Source organism: Ambystoma mexicanum, chromosome 9, assembly GCF_040938575.1.
Source record: "Ambystoma mexicanum isolate Mex_15411 chromosome 9, UKY_AmexF1_1, whole genome shotgun sequence".
Taxonomy (NCBI): Eukaryota; Metazoa; Chordata; class Amphibia; order Caudata; family Ambystomatidae; genus Ambystoma; species Ambystoma mexicanum.
Genome location: NC_090931.1, coordinates 992,718,859 through 992,742,991, shown reverse-complemented (window position 1 = coordinate 992,742,991; position 24,133 = coordinate 992,718,859). Strand labels below are relative to the sequence as shown.

The window sequence follows — 24,133 nt, the reverse complement described above, 5'->3', positions numbered from 1 at the left end:
ATACCTTCGCTTTAGATTAGGATCGCTGGCGGTTGCAAGCACTACCTCACTCTGGAACCCCCAAGAGTCTGCCCTGTCTCCGATGTGCAAGGCAGCAACAGAAAATCTAACACACTTCACGGTGATTTGTCAAAACACCTCGAGGTTGAGGTGCAGTTACTTGAAACCAATTCGAATCTCAGAGGGATTTGTCACACGAGAGTGCCGTTATCATACCCGAGTAATCCCCAAAGTGTCTGTATCATAATTGCCACGTCTCAATGCAATCATAGAGCATGGCTCCAAAGGGCCAGAGTGGTTAATAAATGCATAGGGAGATAACCCTGAGGCTGCAAGTTTTGCTCTCCTCATGGTATCCCCCAACGCATGTGAAACTGTAACAAGAGTAAAATCATGTCATAATGCTATGATGGTTTTATTGTTTTTAATATTGACTAATGAGTAATGTATAATGAATTACCATGTATTTCATGTGTTGTGCAATGCTTTTATGGTCTTATGACCAAAATAAAGTTTTACTTGACTTGACTATAATTACTTTGTCACTGTCATTTGTTTATGACTGTCTGCTGTCAATAAAGTACTGGCTTAATGGTTCAATCAATATTATGACATGTATGATTTATATGTTTCAATTCCTTTTTAAACTTTGTTTTATTTTACATTTAGTCGGAAAATGTTAGGTGGGCCCAGTCTGTGGCCCAATATCATGAGCAGGAGGAAACGCTCTGCGGTGACATACTCTTGACAGCAGCTTTTATTTCTTACGCTGGCTCATTTTCAAAGAAGTATCGGCAGGAGCTAGTCGACAACATGTGGATGCCTTACCTGAGAAGCCAAAAGGTACCGGTGCTATTTTGTCAATAAAACGCTGTATGCAGTCAATACACTTGTTCATATAGGGCAACTTGTGCCAATCGCAGACATGAGTAGCAATTCTCTCCTTCCACGTTTTAACCGGTCTGTGCTTGCTGTTCCTGCTGAGAGGTGGTGGGTACTGCATCTCTTCCAATCGCACAAGCTCTGAAGCACACGTGATTTCATAGAGGAGCTCCAGGCAGGTGCTGATGTTTCTAATACCATCGACTCCACATTACTATTATTTGAGTAGCACACGTTACAGATAACCCCTTCTTCAGTAGCATACCAGTCGGTGGTTCAGTTAGCTTCTTCAGAAGATCAGTTAGAAATTCACATTTAAATGTTTCACTAAAGACGTTTGTAGCAGGTAAATGCAATCTGCTGTTGATGAAGCAGTATTTCTTTACGGTCTCACCCAATAAAGCTAATTCACACAAAATCCTACACCAGCACGCGTCCATTATATAATGGCATACAGGTTTTGATAAACTAAACCAAAATTCATTTTAGCTTTAAAGATAAACCGCACCCCATCTTGGATTTTCTGAACACCTTCAACTTTCTGAAAAATCAACGAGAAAGCAATATAAACAATGTCAGTTATTTTGCCAACATACATTTCATTATAAATAAGGAGCCATTCAATTTATGATCATGTTACGCACAGGGGTTAGGTGGGGGCAGTCCGTAAAGCCTGCATTCGCCTGTCTGAGCCACTCTATGATGCAGGTACAGAGGTTGAAATCTGCTAAATGGTCCTCCTTGTCTTTTCACATGCAGAAAACAAGTGGAATCCATTAGGCTTCATGTAAATGCCATCTGCAATGCACAGGCATGGCAGCCAGCATTTCCGGTTGTTTTTATGACTGGGTATACATTTTTCATGGAAATAAAAGGCAGTGCAGATTTCATGTCAAATTTACACCCAGACACAAAAGCAACAGAACCTATCACATTGGCGAGTGCTTAGGTGTGTAGGCCTAATCAGTCCTTCCAGTGCCAGCACCATATTGAATATGCTTCCACTCTTTAGCAGTGGGCCCTAGAGATGAGCATTATCACAACCTTCTTCAGCCTATGTGCACGCGTGTGTGCTGATGAAACGTTGCTTTGTTTACACATCCAACCCATGCTAGATGCAGCACAGACTGAACACATGATTTGTTTTTAAATATTTAATTAATTCATGTACTGTACCATATTCCGCAAATGCTATCATTTATACACAGTCCTGTGGGTCTGAAAATCATATTGCACTTCTATATCTAATTAGCTGTGATTCACAAATGCAGTTTGCCAACCGAACTGTATAAACTGCCTAAATATACCTGTGATTTGAACAGCTCTCAATCCAAAGCAAGCTTTGTATTCCTGGAACCTGCCTTTGACTCTGATTGGGTTTGGTAAAAAAAAAGATAGTGAGATGGATATTCGCATTTGTGCTATTGGCTTTGACTGCTTTTCCTTTCAGCAAGGTAACATATGCAACCCATTATTAAACTCTTTAAATCGTTGATAAAGAAAACATGTTCCCTGCAAATGACATGAAAGGGTGCTGATTTAAAGCCAAAAGATTGATGTACGTTTAAAATATATCTCTGTCATTTGAAAAATACAGGAGATATAGAAACTACAAAAAGGGTTCATTTCTAACTTGTATTCATATTACAGATCATTTTGTCAAAGCATTGCTTTGTGCTCTGCCAAAAATGAATGTGGGTAGTGTGATGAATTCTGCGGAGTCCTCACAAAAACTCTACCTAAAGTCTGCTCCCAGTTGGCCAGGGGAAGGCAGCGGCTACCTGATCCAACCCTAGGGGTGGTAAAATCTTTTCTCACCAGTCCTGTATTAGGAGTATGAATCTCTTTTCCAAAGAGAAGCACAAATGTATAGGCTAACACTCCCATGTTCAGCAGGGGAATATTAAAGTTGAATCTTTAAATGTTAACTTATTGGATTCTGATAGCCCTACTTCCCCTAGAGAACCAAACCATTCAGTAAGAATCTTGCAAAACACATCTTAAAGAGATAATTAAGGATAAAAATAAAGGTGTGAAAAATTATCCTCTTGAAAGGAGCAACTTGAACATTGGGGACGTCAAGGCCCATAATGCTAAAAGTACTGGAATGAAGAAGAGGGAACCAGAGGCCCTAGATTGCTAGTTGCGGGTTAATAGAGTTAATGATCCACACCTGAGGAAAGCTGGGAGGCATAACAGGCCCCCTCAAGTGCAGGCCATTGGGAAGAGTAGCAGTGGAAGGTGGAGTGGTTGCAGTAGCTCCATATTACAGATGTTGCAGTTGAAGGAACGTAGAGACACCAGAACCACCGTAGCTTGCAGACAGATGCTAGTTCTGAAAGTGTCTTTTCCTTCAGAGACCTGAGGTGCAGAGCTCGTGCAGTGGAAAGCATTAATTGTACAATCTTTCCCCCTGAAGATCGTGGTTGCAGAGGGCACACAGCAGGAAGTGTTATTTTTACAATCTTCCTTCATGAAGACCGGGGTTGCAGAGGTAGCACAGTGAGAAGCGTGAAGCCAAGAAGCCTTCCCCCAGCAAGGCAGGTTCTGGTGGCAGGCGCGCACCAGAGAGCCCTTGGAGCACGAAACGCTCCTGTTTTGCTCAGGGCCAGCCACGGAAACCCAAACAAGGCTGTTTTCCACATCGCTTGGAGCAGAGGAAGCCGAGACTCTGAAGGTAGCAAGGCGAGCAGATGCACACAGAAAACCTGGTGAGTTCACATGTGCATTGTGACCCCGGAACGCTCTGTAACCACCCGCTGGCCCAAAAAAGGTCTTTTGAATATCGAACTAATAGAAAAGTAGTACAGTGGCAGAAACCCAAGTAGAAACCATGTAGAAATGATGTAAAGCAGAAAGATAATAATTTTGCATACGAACCAAATGTAAAGTGGAGAAAGTGGCAGTATACGAGCTTGGCAAGCAGACTAGCAGACTACCATTGTGAGTTTAAAGGTCAGAACAATTACCAACACAACAAGGGGACAATATTGCTAGAAACAATTATAAACAACCATTGCCAAGGGGGAACAATTAAGAAACAAGTTTTTGTAAACCCTATTGTCAGAGGAAGAGAGAGGCAATAGAGGGAAGTGACCTAAATATGCATTGCCTAAACCAAAGAGGAGCAAACGTGAGAAAACAAACCATTGTCAACCCTTGGTAAATGCAAGAGGTGGGAACAAGAGTAGCAGGAAGGCTGCCCTTCTGACAAAAGGTGTGCAGGAGGAGAGGAGCATAACCTGCATTGCATGTGGCAGTCAAGAGTGTTAAACAAACAGCACCAATGTGACTCTTGTTTTCCCTGAAGAAGTAGTCCAAATTGTTGTTCGTCAAATTATAAGACCTTTTGAGTTGTATGAAGATAAAACTAAACCACAGGAGTACTTGTAGATGTAGCAGTAGTTTTGCTAGTCCTGGCAGGGGAGTACATAGGACAAGGAACCTTGTATTATAGGCCTGGCAGGTGAGTGGACCTGACAAAAGTCATTAGAGCACTGTTGTTTGGGTAAAAGTGTTGAAGAAGAAGTGACAAGTCCACAAAATCACATTGTGAATCATTGTGGAAAACATCCTGACAAATCAACATTGCTGATGCAAGTATGTTGTAAACTATTACAGAATTATTCTGACGGAAGCCTTTTTGTTGTTCTTGATGAACTGTGGAAACTTCCTTATACTTTGAAGAAAAGTTGTATAAAACTCTGCTTCAAGGGGAGAGATCAAAGAATTGTTGAACATTCTTGAACTGTTGGTTAAATTCAAGTGGAGAGACCAAAGTATTGTTGAACTCTTAGAAATGTTGTATAAATTCAGTTGAAAGACTTATTGGAACTTTATTTTTCCTTATTTCCTTATTCTTTGAACTGTCGGTTGAAATCCTGATTGAATCTGGAGAAGGGAGATTCACTCAGGCTAAAAGAAGAAACCGTTACTTGATCTTGAATATAACTGCTGATTTTGTTGTATCTGAATTGCAATATGTTATCTTATTGAGTTTGTTGTATGTGAAGTGTGAGGGGCAGAATCCTTTTGTTAGAGTGTTTCCTTTAGTTTACCTTAGGCAGGAAATCCTTGTCAGGGTAGGGATAGTAAGGCATTTATCAAACCCTTTTTAAATTTAATAAAATTGAATCTTTTGAAAAACCATCACAAAGTTGTCTGCCTCATATTTCTGACCTCTCACAGTAGACACATATCTGTTATTTCTCTTGCGTTATTGTGAAAACACAGAAGAACACTCTGATTCAATAGCAGCATGGCTATTTGTTAAACACAACATGTTACTTTGAAAAGATAAATTACAGAACTGTAAGAGAAGTGTTTTATCTGCTTGTGAATGGTACAACTTTGTAAATTGTAAAATGGTCAGTTCAATTCTTATTTTAACAGATCCACAGTACAGAAAATCTGATACATCTGCCATATTAAAATGATTTGTCATGCAAAAAGAACATGCTCTCTCTTGCACTGTCAGTCATGAGAAGCAGATGCTAATATGCCACATTTATAATTATGGGCTGTACATGTCCTAATATGAAATGGCTTATCCAAAGACTTGCCAGAATGAATGTGGCAATAAGCCACGAGACAGCGGGTCAATACCGCCCCAGGTAATGCCCCAGGGGCCCATAGTTACAGGCCCAAGCATAGCGTAGCATTACCGCGGGCAGTATTGGCCCGCTGTCGAGGGGTTTATAGCCATTAGGCCTGTTAGACAGGGGTACTAATAGCATTTTCTTCTGTTCCAAAATGCTGCTGCGTTTCAAAAACAAACAAAAAAAAATGACAAATTAAATGGTCGCCGGGAAAGGGAAGGGAAAACTTAGTCCATTTTCCCTTTCCATGGCGGCCATAGGGAACGGACACACTGGGAACAGAAGTGATCCCAGCGCGTTTGCTACCGTGAAAAGAAGAAAAAAGAAGGTAAGTGAGGTTGGGAGGGCAGGGAGGGGGTAGTTTGCAGGGGAGGGGGGTGGAGGAAAACAAAACTTACCTGAGTCCCCGGCGGGGCACTAAGGCAGCCTCCAGCCATGGGGAGGCTCGGAGCGGAGATTGCCCCATTTCGAGCCTTCTCATTGGCTAAGGGGCCACCACACCCCCCACCAGGAACAAAAGGCACGTACGCGCGTGCAAGGGATTCCCGGGCTGGTTATTCCCCGGCGAGGGCCAATCAGAATGCTTGTTGCATTCTGGTTGACCCTCGCCGGGTACTAATGGTTGTTAATGATAAATGGAACTGAATGGTGCAACCACTGTTCTGGGCTGTTAGAAAAGTCAAATCAGCTTCAGTTCAATAGAAATGGACAGGATGACCAGTGCAGCTGATTAAATGACACCCGCTTGCTAGGATTGGATTTGCTAACAAGGAAACAGGGATGGGCCAGATCAACATGAAGGGGAGGTCTTAAGCCTTTATGAACCACGACAGCAAGGGAAGACTTCACAGACGCAGTCAAAGGCTACATCACATTAGATCTAGTTGGGAGCAGAGCTTGGAGGACCCATCTGATCACACGGGACTTCACTGCCTTGGCAAGAAGTAAGCATGTCATGTAATGGGTAGACCAGGCCTGTAGTTCTAGTATATGGACCTAAAATTGGCACTTGGCCAATGTTTCAATTTGTTTATGCTTGCTTCAATAACTTGGAGGCAACACTAAATTACAGAGCTAAACTACTTAGGAAACAAAAAACAAACAGCTCTCAGATGCCTTCTCCCTGAGGCAGTACACTGTTCATGGGGCTAAAATCCGGGACTTTGCCAATTTTGTCCAATTCTACATATTATGACTGGTTCAATATTTTGGGGGTATCAAATAAGCAATTTTACCAATTTTTGCCACACATTTTTCTTTTCCATGGTTACACCCTTAAGAAACACCAAGTTCTTTTGTTAGGCAAGCCTTCCAACTTTCCCTGTGCTGGTAAAACACTGAATTTATCATGGTACTGAGTTTCGGCAAATACACAAAGATATCCTATGCTGACCCCCCATTTTTCTTTGGGCAGGATAGGTGGGTCCATCAAAGCACAGGAAGAGAGGAATCCTTGCAACCATGTCTCTAGATTGATTTTAGGTTGTTCTTAGTTACCTGCCCATAGAATCCACGGACCTTTGACAGAGGATTAACCATTTTCATCTAATGGGTTATTCAGAGGTTGCTCTCCATGACCTCACCCATTCCCTGGCTTGCTACACAGAATCACAATTATATGATTTTAAGTATTACTGTGTCATAATAGCTGCAGACACATTTCTGATTGGTTGTAAGTGGGTTTAACATTTAACAAGTGAATAGAACAGTAGGTTTCTGGTATCTACTCAACTACTTTATTGCTAATAGTGGGAACTGCATATTGTTTGAGTATACTATTTTTAATTATCATATATTATCTCTACAAGAGAATCAATATACACACATGTTAACAAGAGAGAATTCTTAATTTGTTTCCATTCATTTGTATAAAAGACACTGGCCCTCATTACCGGTCCAGCGGTAACCGTGCCAGTAAAACTGGCAGGTAGCCACCAGACCTGTAATGATTTACTGGCGCCTGACTTGCCGGAAAAACCAGGGCATTACAACGTCGGCCGTCAGGTAAGTTGTCGGAATTGAAATAATATTATGCCTCCTATCGCAGCAATTGTATGTGTATTGGCCTACGCCAAGTTGTCTAAAATACCATGCGAATAAACTCAGCGGCAAGGTCTTGACCTTAGAGAAAGTAATGTAAGTCGCCATCTTGGATTAAGCCGCCATTTTAGGTTCTCTTGTAATGTGGAAGTCACCCTGAACATCAAAATGGAGGCCGAATGACATTCTGGCCGTTGTGACCTCCGTACACACGAATAATTAATATGCCTGCAGGCCACTTGTCGGGGTCGCGAACTGAGAGCTTGTCCTATTGCTGACCTATGTGTAAATGCACAACTATATCAGCGAAACTGATCAAAATGCATAAATTATAGGATTGACCTGGCAAGGAACCCAAGGCCCGATCCCAAGAATGGTTAACCCGCGAGAGGGTTGGCTAAGGGCTGGACAAATCATATAAAAGACCCAAGTATTCCAATGTACGGTCTCTCTCACTAATGCATCGAACCTTCGTTGAAGTTCGTTACGTTACTCTGAGAGCCGAATAGCTATCCGTTTGTCAATTGACTTTGGTAACTGTTGTAGCTTTTAAAATAAAGCACTTGTATGTTCTTTGTAACCTGTGTTGGTGTGTTTCTTTTGGGCTTCCCGGCCCATATTATTTTTGTGTTTTCACAGTTGGCGCCCGAATAGGGACCCTCAAGATTGATGCCGGATCATTGAAGGTTGACGCAGACTATCGAACCGGGATCGGACGGTGTGATACTGCGGGCCCGACCGAACGAGACGCGATACCTCGGCAGCTCTGCACGATCCGATCCTTGGATGATAGTCATGTGGTCTGACACGGCATCTTGACGAGGGTCCATTTTTGAGGCAGGCAGATTTGTCAAAACCACCAAACACAAGGTAAAATTCGTTAGGTAAGTTCTTTGGTAAACCGTACGGTCCTCCTTAGGTTTGGTCAGGTGCAGTCGTGACCCGGCTCTTAATTTAACCCTGACAATTTGAATTTGGCGTATTGTATCTGCAGACACAATTATTGACCAGGTAACACCAATTTATTTTTTGTGAAATGCCTGGGAAATTGTCTAGCTGCTTTAGGGCTCTGTTCCGCAGCGATCGACAATCTTTGGAATTTAGTCGCCCGGCACCACAGGAGGGGTCGCCGGCATGTACTATGTACTGTAAGTATGGCATTGGAAGTATAGTATTTAATGATATTTGGCACAGACAGACCAGACATGCCTCCGAATTTCAGTGGCCAATCAATGGTAGTTTTGAGATACCCCGTATTGAATACCTAGAATCGGTCTTGCTCAAAAAGAAGGCCAGACCTGCAGCCTTTGATGTTTTGCAGAATTGGAAAAAAGAAGCATTGCAGCAGCTTAAAAGTAGGGATAAACATGCACGCCGTCATAAAACAAATGCCGAAAAGGCGTTGTTATATGATAAGGAAAAACATTCAGAGTCAGTTAAAAATATGGATAGGGCTTTTTCACTCGGAATCCAGAAAATGTATCCCTCTAAAGATTTCCATGTTTCTGAAGAATTTATTGAAAAATTGTTAAACAAACGCAGACCTGGTGCTTCTGCGCCACCCCCGTATGATCCTCTCCTGGGTGCTTTGCCCATTCCTGCTGTTGTCCCTGCTGTTATTCCTGTTCCCCCTGTACAACCTATTTTTCCTATTCCTCTAGCTGTTGTTCCTCCACCTATCGCACCACCCCTTCCTCCCGCGCCGATAGTTGCACCCTTACTGAATTTGCCCACACCTCCGCTCCCGAGTGGTTCCGTATTGACTGAAGTTGATCAAGGTGCAGGGTCAAAGATTGTCACTCGTAATACTGTTTCTGCAGATAAGAAACGGGAATTGTTTGCATGGGCTAAGCACTGTATGGAGAAAGGTGATGGAGTTAATGTTTTTTCCACATTATCTAATTTGAACAGTTTTCCCGAGAAAAATGTTTTTATCGAAGGTTTGGGGACTCATTTATGTGTGATGTGGGGTAGTTTACAAAATTCGGATCTCCCACAAGGGGTGAGGGATCTAAATGCTTTAGCACTTTCGAGGGATACAGAGAAGAATGTACATGGGCATGTTGAAAGATTGTTTAAGTATAGGAGTCACGAGATGAGGATGATGAAGACGACAGTATGTATGTACAGAAACGGTTCCTTCCGTGTCGTAGATCGGCACCTGAGGAAGTACGAATTTGTACCAAAGATGCGATTCGATGGATCTTGGATTCATCGATTCCGCCAGATGAAGTATATGACACGTATAGTCAGTATACAGTAGAAATGCAAAGGAAGGTGATTCAGGTAATGGTACAGTACCTGCAGGAAGAATGTATAAGGAAAAAGGTTAATTGCCCTATAGAGTTATTGGGGATTTGTAAAAGGGCTTTTTCGCCCGACACTTCTTCGACTGCCTTAGCGCTCGACCTGGCTCTGTTGCTTAGTAAGCGGTCGGAGTTACCTATATCTCAGTTGCCTATGAGAGAGGTTCCTACGACATTTGTCCCAAAGGTTGAGATTCCCGCTAACGCTGGGACTGGTGCACCCGCTGTGGATATCCCTGCGCATTATGTATCGCAATTTGTTCACGTCCCGTTTTCACGACAGGAAGTGAACACTATTAAACAATCAGTTCCCGATATCAGGAAAAACCCGACAAGGTTTTACAAAGAGATAGAGTCTGTTTTGCAGTCCTCTGTGTTCACTTTAAGTGATATTGACTTGCTATTCCCTGTACTCCTACCCGTAGATGTATGGAAGCAGGTTCGGACAATAGACGATGTGCGAGGGTTGGGAGATACGTGGGCTAATATGACTAGGGTTGATGGGGAAAGACCAGCTGGTGAGAAACCGCCTCAGGTAATACTCACTTTGCCTGATAGAATTGTCGCAAAATTAAAAAACTATAATTCCAGATAAAAGAATTATTGGGACAAGCTTACGGCCTGTGTTCAAGGAAAAACTGAAGGTGCCACCGAATTCTTAAATAGATTCGAGCAGGTATTTTCTGACTTGAGTGGACAGGACTTGGGTACAGAGTCTGGGAAAAGGTTGTTTGTGGACAAATTTGTACGTGGATTGTTGCCCGACATCCAGTCACAGATTATGTCCTCTGAGAGCGCTTGGCAGGCAAAATCTCAATCTGAAGTTTTGCACATGGCACAGTATTATGAGAACCGTGTTAATAATGAAAAGGAGAAAATAGAGAAGAGGAAAGGAGATCTGAAAACTAAAGTATTATTACAACAAATTGTTAGAAACCCCAGAGGAGGCACGACACAGACCAGAGGTCAGTATGTCCCAAAAGGAAACGCTCCTTTGGGTTCTGTGAATATTAATCAATGTGCCTATTGCCGCCAGGAAGGTCATTGGCGAGCACAGTGCCCCGTCCTTCGACAAAGGTCAAACAATGCATTTGGGAGTATGGGTAGACGACCTAGAGGTCGCCCTGGAGCAGGGGGCCCTGATAGGGGTCAGTTTTTACAAGATCCTCAGCAAACTTTTTCACGGGAAAATCAGACTTCGAGTGTGGACTCGAGGAACATATTTGATCACCCTTCTGCTGCCTACCTTTCTGAAGAGCTTCCTTCCGATGATACTCTATTTTATTAGGACTACCTGAAGCAGGGTTTGGAACCTTCACCTATTCCCGTTAATCAGAAAGGCTCCTACGTTGAATTGTTATTGGGGAATAGGAAACACCAGTTTTTGATAGACACTGGAGCACAGAAGTGCTCCATTGATCATTCCCGGGTTCCAAACATTCCACTGTCAGGGCAAACAAATGTTTCTGTGGGGTTTTCTGGTATGTCAATTGTCTGTCCGGTTCCTTCGCCGGTGTCTGTTTCTTGGGGTCCCTTTACGGACCATTGCCCTTTCCTTCTGACTTCAAACTGTGGAGAGAATTTGCTGGGGTTAAATTTGTTAAAGAAATTGAATGCAGTAATTCATTGTTCCTCTGATGGAGTACGACTGACGGTTTCACCACAGCAACTTCCCAATTCTCAGTTTTTGACTCGACCATTGCCTCCTGAGTTTAGCGTTGTCCCGGAATGTTTATGGGCGGTTGACGACAATGATGTCGGGGTACTACAGATTGAGCCTGTTAAAATAGTTTTGAAACATGGAGTTAATTACCACGCATTCTGCAGTATAAAATATCAGTTGAGGGCGAGCGTGCTTTGAAGTGCATTGTCTCCGATTTTGTGCATCGTGGGGTGATCGAGGAGATTGCAGGTAGTTTATGTAACAGTCCGATTTTGCCTGTATACAAGAAAGGCGACAATGCAATCCCATACCGGTTCATAATTGATCTTCGTGCTATTAACAGAGTTGTCGCCCCACAATTTCCAATTGTGCCTGATGTAACAACGATACTGACAATGATCTCTGCTACGGCTACGCACTTCAGCGTTGTGGATTTAAAAAATGCTTTCTTTAGAATTCGTATACACAAAGAGAGTAGATATTTGTTTGCGTTCACCTTGGGGAGACGATCATTTACATTTACTCGGGCACCTCAAGGGTATACTGAAAGTCCAAGCATTTATAGTAGAGCTTTGAAAGAGCAGCTCAACACCCTTGAATTGCCACCTACTTGTACACTGCTTCAGTATGTTGATGATTTGCTTTTGGCTGCAGATTCTGAAAGTGCTTGTAAAGAAGGCACTGTACTGTTGCTTGCTCATCTAGCTAAAAATGGTCATAAAGCTTCGCTCAAAAAATTTCAATATTGTTGTCAGGAGGTCGCCTATTTAGGCTACCTCCTGTCAAAGGAGGGGAGAAGATTGACCCCTGAAAGAATAAAACACATTTCTGGCATGTCTGTTCTAAATACACAGAAGGAAGTCAGAGCCTTAATAGGTATGGCTTCTTACTGTAGGTTGTGGATCCCAAACTTTTCACTAGTGATAAAACCGATGTTGGCTTTGACGAAGAAGGGCATTTCTCTGCCACTGCCATGGAAATCGGAACATCAACGATCATTTGAGCTTCTCAAAACCGCGTTATGCTCTGCACCGGTTCTGGGTACTCCAAATTATGACAAGGCCTTTGTGTTGTTTGTGCATGAATGTGATGGATGTGCTTTGGCTGTGTTAACACAGGAACACGGAGGGAAGAATAGGCTGTGCGGCTACTACTCCTCCGCCCTTGATCCTGACGCCTGCACTTTGCCAAGATGTTTGCGAGCTGTCGCTGCTGCTGCCGCGTCTGTAAAACAGAGTGAGGGAATGGTCCTAGGCCATGATTTGATTTTGATGGTACCTCACTCTGTAGATATCCTATTGAACAAAACCCAAACGCAACACCTCACCTCTGCACGGCTAACAAGGTATGAATTAATTCTGTTTGCCCCTCACATTCAAATTAGGAGGTGTTGTGTTCTTAATCCGGCTGAACTCCTACCTTTGCCACAAAATACTCTTTGCGGTGACGAAGAATTACATGACTGCCTGTATACCACCGAACAGGAAACAAAGGGCAGGATAGATCTTATAGATACTCATTTGGACAATGGAGAAGGGGAGCTGTTTTGTGATGGCTCCTGCTTCAAACTTCCAGATGGTACATCTACAGCTGCTTACGCAGTTACTACGTTGAGTACAGTTGTTTGGGAGGCTCTGGTCAGAAAGAGGGTTCCTGACCTCACATGGGACCAAGATCCATCATGGTCCCCTGATAGTGCAATTGCTCTCGGCACTCTCGCTCCCTAGGCAGTTAGCGATCATGAAATGTGCAGCACATCGTAAGGTCATAGATGATGTGGGAAAAGGGAACGCTTTCGCTGACCAGATAGCCAGGCAAACAGCCACAGACCTTAGCACGGACATGTATGCTCTAAGGGAAACAAAAGATGCCTATGTAATGGATGAGGGTATTGGGTCTGTGCCGAGATATTCAAACTGATGCCACAATAAAAGAGTCTAAAAGGTGGGCCGAAGGAATGGGGAAACTGGATGATGATGGGTGTTGGGTGGATACATCTGAAGGAAAATGGTTGCTCCCTGATTCATATGTACTGGCAATGGTTACAATGGCACACGGTCCTACGCATGTGTGTGCTCAGCAGATCACAAAAATGTTAGAACAAGTTTGGGTGAATGACAAAATTCTGAAGACTGCACAACGACATGTTCAGAATTGTATGGTTTGCTTACAGCACAATGTGGGGAAGGGGACAGTAACTCCAAGGGGAAGCTTTGGGCCCCCTTCTGTTCCCTTCGAGGTCATGCACTTTGATTTTATTGAGATGGAACGGTGTAACAATCTAAAATATGTTCTTGTGATTATTTGTGCTTTTAGTAAATGGGTCGAGGCTTTCCCCGTTAAAGATGCTACTGCCATGACCACTGCAAAGACTATGGTAAAAGAATTCTTTCCATGATTTGGGCACCCAAGGGTAATTTGGTCAGACAATGGTCCCCATTTTGTTGCAGCAGTAATTTTGCAGATATGCACAGCGTTACATATTGAGAAACGATTTCACTCAGCTAGACATCCTCAAAGTGCTGGGTTGGTAGAAAGACATAATGGTATCTTAAAGAATAAGCTTGAAAAAACATGTGCCCATACCAAATTGAAATGGCCAGATGCCTTACCTATTGTATTATTAGCCATGCGTACCACACCCCAAACTAAGACTGGGCTTTCTCCATTTGAGGTAGTGATGGGGAGACCTGCTAACATTTGGGGTCTCCCAAAGCCTAAAGCCCTGAGGGAGGTGGAAAATGTATTGCTTGTAGACTACTGCAACCAGTTGACTAAAAACCTGTATTTCATTTATCATCAGGTTTACTCGGCTTTACCTGTACGGTTCACGGGCCCAGGACACGATATTCAGCCTGGAAGTTGGGTCCTAGTGAAGGCCTACGAAAGGTCTTCCTGTCTCACTCCTCGCTGTAGGGGACCCTACTAGATGCTGTTGCTCACCCGGACAGCAGTGCGGGTGGCTGGGAAAAAACACTGGATCCACGCGACGCATGTCAAGGAACTTCCTCACCCAACGCCACACATTACAGAAGAAGCAGAACACCTTGCTGATGCTACAATCTCTGATCTTGGAGTAGCAAACAGCGCTGTGAGTGCGTTGGAGAATTTCTCTGAGCCCGTGGAGCTTGGGGAACAGTCCATTTCGTCTCTGCACTCTTTGGAAAAGTCACTTCCGGGAAACACTGTTTCAAGTTCTGCGACTTCCGTCGCCTCCGATACGTCGCTTCCCTCAGGAAGTGACGCCGCCTTATTTTCTGATCAAACAGTTTTGGGTACCACCAGGTACGACCTTCGACGAAGGAAATAGAACTACGGCACGGGTCTTTCCGTGCATTTGGAAAGGAGAAGTGATTGAAAGTTTTCTCTTGTAAAAGAAAGTTCCTTTCGAACAAAAAGGAAAAAAGGGGATTCTGCTGGCTAGGGTTGGGAAGGACTAAGAAGTTGCGCGACCGTAGTGTCGCCAGCAACGAACATTGGGGTCGTCGATTGAGAAACTGCAATGCCTGCCACCTCCACCGCTGCTCCCCGCACTGGACTTGTAAATAGGGGGGTGACCAACTCGGACAACGAACAATGTGCCTGGGCCCCGAAAACGTATTGCTGTGTTGTGTTAATGATAATTGGTATTTGTGTGATTACTGCTGTAGGACTTTGGTACTTCGAAGAAATTTACCCTCTAAAACCTCTACTGCCAATTGAGATTGTACCTACTGCTTTGACTCCCTCTGTACACCTTCACACTCTGTCACCTAGAGACTCCCAGCATAGACGAAAGTATCATAATAACACTTTAATGATAGTAATGAATGCAACGCATGCCATTTTTAATAAGAGTAATTGTTGGATTTGCACTCATTTACCGCAACATGGGAACAAGGGGCTAGGATGGTATATTCACCCTTTACCTTTAACAACTGCTTGCTATGCCTCTCTTAGAGCACTATTCTTTGGCCGTTGGAATGATAGCATCTCAGGGAACTTTGATGGAACTAATTTAAATGATTTTGAGAAACGTGAATTAACTCCCCTGGGATGGTCGCTTTTTGCAAATAGAAGTAAACCTAATGTTGCTTCTATTAGGCCGTCTGATAAACTATCTCTTCGCTTACAAACTCTAATTTCCTTTAAAATGGCACCGATAGGCAATAAGGACGCCGTGCCTCCTTCCTACTCTATAAATCATAGCCCTGATTCCGTCCTCTTTTGTGTACAATGAAATGGCACTCGGCCAATGGGAGATTTTGAAGGTTGTATGAACATTGTAAATTTGACTGGAGAGAACAGGCCTCTGTATGTAGGGGGGCCTGTTTATTTTGTTTGTGGTAGTTCAGCATTTCCCTGGTTGCCCAAGGATTGGCAGGGAACCTGTTATATAGGAATCCTGTTACCTGGGGTATTTGTAGCTAGTACATTGGAGGTTTCTAAGGCTCGCCCACGGCGGGACGAGAACGGAGATACCCCTGGGCAAGTATTGGGAGATGTAGCAAAATCAGTTGTGCCCTTTTGGGTACAGTTAGCAAACTCTGAAAACATTAGGGGACTAGCAAGAGTACTGGAGAGAACCATCAACCGGACCACAGACATACTCTACAATATGACACTAGAACAAAAATCAATAAGATTGGTAGCACTCCAAAATCGGAGGCATTAGATGTCATACTGGCAGAACGTGGTGGAGTATGCAAATTAGTGGGGTCCGCCGACAATTTTTAAAGCAATACAGAACTTGCACATCCTTAGTTCTGAAGTGCATGTTCCTGTGGGAGATTGGAATATTAGCGCCTGGTTCTGGGATTCTTTACGATCTTGGGGTTGGAAGGTGCTTTCTGTCATTCTGGTTATTTTGGGGATCCTGCTATTCCTTTGTTGATGTTTCCAATGTCTACCTAGTATATGTGTCATGCTAGGGGGATGTTGTGCTCAAGCAGTGAGCACAGTAGGGCACAGAATGTATGCCCCAGATACAGCATCTAAAGAGGTTCTGATGAACGACCTAATGGCTATAGACATTACAGATAATGATTCAGGATGTATGGACGACAATGCATGGAGTTATTTGCAAAAGTATTAGAAATGATATTAGCACTTGGCATAGGCCAAAAGGAGGGTCTGTCGGAATTGAAATAATATTATGCCTCCTATCGAAGCAATTGTATGTGTATTGGCCTACGCCAAGTTGTCTAAAATATCATGCGAATAAACTCCGCGGCAAGGTCTTGACCTTAGAGAAAGTAATGTAAGTCGCCATCTTGGATTAAGCCGCCATTTTAGGTTCTCTTGTAATGTGGAAGTCACCCTGAACATCAAAATGGAGGCCGAATGACATTCTGAGTAAGATTCTGGCCGTTGTGACCTCAGTACACACGAATAATTAATATGCCTGCAGGCCACTTGTCGGGGTCGCAAACTGAGACCTTGTCCTATTGCTGACCTATGTGTAAATGCACAACTATATCAGCAAAACTGATCAAAATGCATAAATTATAGGATTGACCTGGCAAGGAACCCAAGGCCCGATCCCAAGAATGGTTAACCCGCGAGAGGGTTGGCCAAGGGCTGGACAAATCATATAAAAGACCCAAGTATTCCAATGTACGGTCTCTCTCACTATTGCATCGAACCTTCGTTGAAGTTCATTATGTTACTCTGAGATCCGAATAGCTATCCGTTTGTCAATTGACTTTGGTAACTTTTGTAGCTTTTAAAATAAAGCACTTGTATGTTCTTTGTAACCTGTGTTTGTGTGTTTCTTTTGGGCTTCCCGGCCTCATATTATTTTAATGTTTTCACAAAGTCAGTCACCGGTAAAATGTTGATCCCCATTCCCATAGAGTCCCATAGGTTCCAGGGCTTCTGTGAAAGTCTGCGGGTGGCTGCCGTTCCGCCCAGAAAGTCAGACCTCCCGGGTGGGAGGGCACCCGTCCCACAGACTTGTACATTGCCAGTCCGGAACCAACAGTGCCAGTAAACTTACCAGCACCGTTGCTTCCGGACCTGCAAAGTTGTAATGAGCACCATTATATTACAAATATAAACACTTGTTGATTTAGTGCTAAAACTGTGTAGCGGAGATAATGCTAACATCTAACGTTTACAATACACACAAAGTTTTGTAAGCATTGGTTCCTAGGTACTCTAGAGGTAGACCCATGACAATATTGCTGTTCAAAAGTAAACCTATCAGGTGCTCAGGTGCAATCGGGTACATCATTATTTTCTGATGTGAAACCTGCCACACTCTAAGGTGCGCATTTAGGCTACCTTTGGGGTGGAGGTTAGGCTCTGGTATGTGTGAGAAATCAGAAGGTACTCTCACATCTAGTCCACATGGATCTTTTGTTCAGGTGGCCGGGGAAGAGGCCCATCACTTTTGGATCTGAATCCTGGGGTGAACTAGCGAGGGAGAATCATCTGGGTGGAAGGTCCTTGGGAATTGGGAAGAGAGTACCAGAGGGCGAAACATGGCATCCCCCTTTCATAGCAGTACAAATGAGGTCAAATCAAAGCAAAACAAACCCCACAGCAAGGTCCGTTACATAGACCTACTGTTTTCACTGTCTGGGGACACAGAGACAATATTTTATAGTACAGAAGAAAACAGTTCAAATTCACATTTTAATGGGAAGGAAAGGTGTAACACACAAAAGCTGTATCATTAGGAAAAATATTTTTATTATAAAAAAAGACATAATTCTCATTAAAACTGTGTTAAATAATACACAGATTAAGGAACAACCTTAAAGCCAGGTTATCAAAAAACAGGACGATTACATACGCAACATCAATGTAAAATGAAAAAACAACCATACCACATTAACTAAAAAAACAGCGTTTAGCATACAAACATCAGTACAAAATTCATTTGTCGCATTCTACATATAACCCAACATGTTTCTGTCTGTTGACTCTCAGATGTCTGACATTCATCAGGGGTAGCTCTTCTTGAAATTCTACAATAATCGTCCCCTCCAGTCCTGGTGGGCATGGATCTGAACTTGATCCTTAATGCAATCTACAAACACGGTAGCCTGAATTAATAAGGCCACTCATACCTAGTTCCCATTCGGGAACCCTTAGCACAAAGAATCTGCTGTAAAAATATATACCTTGGGATCTATGTATTCCAAGGATCCAATGTAGCCAGTTATACAATCACATCCAGCCGGATTTCAGCCACTTATAATAGTAATCCTTTTCAATGGATATTGAGTAAGAACACACTAGAGAAGAAGAAACAAACAGACACACTGTGTCACACTATAATCATACCGGAGTGTAAAAAGTCAAAAAACCCCTAGAGGCATACTTGCACATACCTTGAAAGGTGCGGTAACCAAATGTGTTCCCAAAAGAGAGTAAACCTTTGAAGAAAGTAATAGGTCTTTCCTTGGATCGGCCACTGTGTCGAGTTCTAACTCTTCAAACACATTCTATGAAAGTTAAACACAGTAAGAAATAATCAAACACTGTGTTCACCAAGGGTTTTATTTAAACACACAGCCAGCAGCCTTCCTACAGTTTTTCTACAACTCCAAAACCACGAGAAAGAGCACATAAATGATCTACAACATGCATCCGAAAATAAAGGCATGTACGCCAATAGTGAGCCTCAGTATGTACATCCTGTGCCCGAGCTCAATATGTTGTTTAGCCCAGAAACACGTCTCCATGTAGCCTAACATAGTAACTTGCTACAACCTGCTGAGCCTCCGTATAGAGTTTAGCCCAAAAAAAGTCTCCATGCCACCTGTCAAATGTTATTAAACTACTTGCCGCCTCCAAAGTACAATTTCACTCAGTTTGAAAACTACACATACACGCTATGCTCCATACTTATGAGCCTCTAAATATAATATTGTTTAGCTCAAAGGCGCATCACCCTACTGCCTAGCAGTATTCTTAAAATAAGTGCTGCATCAACTATACAGTTTTAATAAAAAGCCTGCATGCATGTAACCACGTTGCCTAAGAACTGCTGCATACATCCTCAGAAACAAAACACGGGTTAAAGCACCTAATAACGGTAGACTTACCCGAAATGGACAACAAAGCCACAAAGTTCTTTTGCACCCGCCGAGTGTCGTGGTTCAGGTGTCACCAGTGAATCCTCCAAATGCCATTGATGTAAACATGCGAGGAAACGCCAGGAAAAAATGCCTACAAGTGGCTTTTACCCATAATGCAGATAGCAAAGTCAAACAACACTAAAAAGGGACCCTTGACTGCAAACCGTCAGAAGTGGAAAACGACCAAAGAAAAAGGCATTTAACACTTCTGCACTTTGGAAAATGAACTAAACTCACGCCAGACTTCAAACTGACTAGAAAGGGAAATGGCTTAGGCAAGGAAAAAACAACCTAATGGAAAACACGCTGTCAAAGTAATCACCCGCAACACATGGCATGGAGAAAATACCACACCTTGGCTAAAGAAATGGGGGCGTGGGGAGGAGAAAGAAAAAAGTAACATAGTGAAAAAAAGGTGTCACATTCAAACCTGAAACCAGAGATTATTCAAAAGGACAACACATTGGCTTCTCCGCACCAATGAGAACAGCAAGGATAAAGGCCCAATAAGGCATAAAACAGGAACCAACATTGTTTATCATATTGACCCAGGTTAGTGTAAAGCAAGGACTGTATATAAATACATATGCAGTAATCGACATGAAAAACATCAGAGCATGACAAATATGTACAAAAGGATACAACCAATAGTGTCCATTATAATTCGAATGATCAACAGAGCGCAGCAAGCTGTACAAGGAGGACTGGGGCACCCAGAAACATGGGCCCTCATCATTATATACCCCTAACATTATGCCACTCGACATCTTCATTTAATCCAACCAAATGGCTTCTGGTTTTAAAGATGAGTTTTTGTTCTAAGGTGACTAGTCTCCAATCTATAACTTCTTTGCTGGGTCCATTGACCAGTTTAAGAATAACCCACCTCAAATCTTCGTTTGAATGGCCATTAGCAATGAAATGTTTGACCATGGGTGCCTGTAGAGTCTTAGCCTTGATACAGCTCCTGTGCTCTATCATGCGAGTTTTACATTTGCGGTTTGTCTTCCCAATGTAATGCAAACCGCATGGACAAGTTATCATGTAAACCACATTTATACTGTTGCAGTTACAAAAATCAGTAATGTTCCATCTATTTGACAGTCCTATGTCTACCTCCTTTGTGGAAGACATGAGGTTGCACATTACACAGTTACCACATGGGGAATTACCAAATACCGGAGGAAAACCCCACAAGGTTGTTTGTTTGACTACAGGTTGTTTAACCTTAATGTCTTTCCTGATGAGAATGTTTCTCAAATTTTGACTTCTTTTGAAAGCCACAAGAGGGGCACCATTCTCCTTACTATACACTTTCTTCCAGTTCTTTTAGAACACACCTTTGATCTTGTATGACAGGTCAGAGAATGTGTTAACAAACACCAAATTATTTTCTCTCTTGTTTTCCTTCTGAGTCTGTTCCAGCAAGGCTTCACGGTTATTATTCTACGCCCTCTTGGCTGATTGTTTAACAAGACTCTCGGGATACCCTTGTGCAACCAATTTATTGCGGAGAATGTTGGCACTTGCCACGTAATGTTGCTTCAAGCTGCTATTACGTTTCAGTCTCAAGAACTGACCAAAAGGCAAATTGCATCTGGTGCATGATGGCTAGAAAAATGTAGAAGCGCATTGCGGTCTGTCGCTTTGCTATAGGGTTTGACTCGCAACACACCTGCTTGGTGGAAAATGGTGATATCAATGAAATTGTTTTCAAAGTCTTTGATCTCTTGCGTAAATTTTAATAACCTATTTTGCTGTTTCAGCCAGGCCACAAATTCTTCTGCCGTGGCTCTACCCCCTTCCCAAATGATGAAAATATCATCAATATAACGCGACCATTATCGCAGCTTGTTCTTAAAGGGGTTAGTATTGGCATAGATGGTCACGTTCTCGAACATCTCCACATATGGGTTAGCCAAATTAGGAGCCATAGCCACCCCCATGGCCGTTCCCTCTACTTGCTGGTAAAACGTTCCCTCGAACTGGAAGAAATTCATAGTAAGGGCATATTTTGTGCACCATAAAATGAAGCTATTGCTCACAGGGTGATTGTCTTTGCGGCCCAAAAGGGTTTCCTTAACCACCTCAAGGGTGGCATTCTGAGGAATGACAGTGTACAAGGACTGGATATCCAAACAGATTAACAAGTTAACACCCGGTTCGAACCTGGCCCCTTCAATTTTGTTGATGGCATCGGTTGTATCCTTGAGGTAGCTTTTCATTTGACAAACAAACGGTCTAAGATAGAAGTCAGCAAATTTTGATAATGGCTCCAAAATGGATTTTACCCCGACACTATCAGACGCCCTGGTGGTCTAGTTAGATGTTTATAACTTTTTGGCAGAATATAGAAGACAGGTACTCTACCATTCTTTCTTCTTAAATATTCTACTTCTTGTTTCCCTATCATGTCATTTTCTAGTGCTACAGAGACCTTCTCGTCAATGGTTCTAACCGTTTCCTCCATAGGATCTTTTTGTAGAACCCGATAACTGTTCCTATCTAGAAGGAGATTGTTACACTCTCTTATATAGTCAGCCCTATTTAGAACCACAATCGCTCCACCTTTATCTGCCTGGCGTATGATGATATGATGGTTATTAGCCAAATTTTGCATGAGGGTTTTTTGTTCTTTACTGAAGTTGGAATTGACTCCTCTATCCATATTTTCCAATTTAGAAATTTCTTTGAGGTTCTTTTTTTCAAAAACAATGGACTCATGAGTAAAGGTATGTCCCGGGGCACAAAAAGTGGAGGGATTGCAAAGACCACTAGCATTGCAGCTTTCTGAATATTCTTGATCTTCAAAAAATTCTTTGAGGTGCAACTTGCGCATACATTGTTGGAATTCCCTTCTAAATTCAAAGGGATCATGGTGTTTGGTAATCACATAAATCAAACCTTTGCTTAGAGTTCGCTCTTCCGAAGCAGTAAGCATGTAGTCAGAAAGGTTGACTACCATTGTTTCTGTGTTCTGCTTCGAGTCTTGACTTGATCGTGATTCCAATCGTTTCTTCGTGGTCCCTGTTCTTAAAAGACCTACCCTGTCTCCGGCGGTTCTGTCCTCGAAAACCTCTGCCTCTGTTGTTGCCTCGATCATTCCTGTCACTAGTACTAGGACCATTACTCCCCTTATCACTCGAGCTGTAAGAAGTGTTGCGAAAGTGGACTCTTCTTTGAGTTTTGTTGGAGTTGAAATTGTTACCAAATTTATGGTTTTCCATAGTGTATGGGAAGATCTTCTCATGACTAAAGTTCTGTTAATCCTTTTTCATCCTTTTTATTCTTTCAAGGGTATTGTCCTTCTTGAAATCTGTCATCTCCTTAAGTAGAGTGTCAAGTTTATTTTTAAACACATCTAAGGACAATTCTTTTTTGAGATCATCTTGTATTTTATTAACATCAATCTCGATCTGTTTCGACATTTCTTGTGCGGTATCAATAATTAATATTAGCCAATCACGGCCACATTTATTTGCAATATAGCTCCACTTTATTATGAAATCCTTATTATCAAGAAACAGGCGCGGTTCGTTTTTAACCACGAAACCCTGAGGTAGTGCCTGATTTTGAAGGTATTCCATCATAATAATGCCATGTAGCTCTGTTCTTGTGGCCCTTTTTGTTAATTGAGATAACTCATCCCACTGGTCGCTATTTTGCAAAATCTCATTGTCCACAGAAGAGCCCAAGGACATTACAGTTTCTAATAATTTTTGGACGTAGTCCTCACTGTACGCCAAGCATTTGTCTGAACCTGACACCATCTTGCAAATAGCAAAGCCAATTCCCTTCAAACAGATAGTGTGACCACACAGTGAGGTGTCTATACTTCTTTGTGTGTCTACTCATAAACAAACAATTATGTGCCTCCGAGACCCTATAGGCCTCAATATATAGCAGTCAAATCAAAGCAAAACAAACCCCACAGCAAGTTCCGTTACATAGACATACTGTTTTCACTGTCGGGGGACACCGAGACAATATTTTATAGTATAGAAGAAAACCGTTCAAATTCCCATTTTAATGGGAAGGAAAGGTGTAACACACAAAAGCTGTATCATTAAGAAAATATTTTAATTATAGAAAAAATACATAATTCTCATTAAAACTGTGTTAAATAATACACAGATTAAGGGACAACCCTAAAACCAGGTTATCAAAAAACAGGACGATTACATACACAACATCAATGTAAAATGAAAAAACAACAATACCACATTAACTAAAAAAAACAACGTTTAACATACAAACATCAGTACAAAATTCATTTGTCGCATTCTACATATAACCCAACATGTTTCTGTCTGTTGACTCTCAGATGTCTGACATTCATCAGGGGGGGCTCTTCTTGAAATTCTACAATAATCGTCCCCTCCAGTCCTACTGGGCATGGATCTGAAGTTGATCCTTAATGCAATCTATAAAAACATATAACCACATTAAAAAATTGTGTGTGCACCAAAAATTCCCAAGATTTACCTACTCTTAATGTCATATGTCAACATTACGCAAACACGGTAGCCTGAATTAATAAGGCCACTCATACCTAGTTCCCATTCGGGAACCCTT

The 24,133-nt window shown here is 42.4% G+C and overlaps 1 protein-coding gene across 1 annotated transcript in view; it reads left to right on the top strand.

Annotated features, from left to right (window-relative positions):
* LOC138488874 (dynein axonemal heavy chain 11-like) overlaps positions 1 to 24,133 on the top strand; it is a 2,478,284-nt gene that overhangs the window by 1,904,907 nt on the left and 549,244 nt on the right. The window contains exon 37 of the mRNA XM_069616234.1: positions 670 to 843. Coding sequence (XP_069472335.1) covers positions 670 to 843 — 174 coding nt within the window. The remainder of the gene's footprint in view (positions 1 to 669; positions 844 to 24,133) is intronic.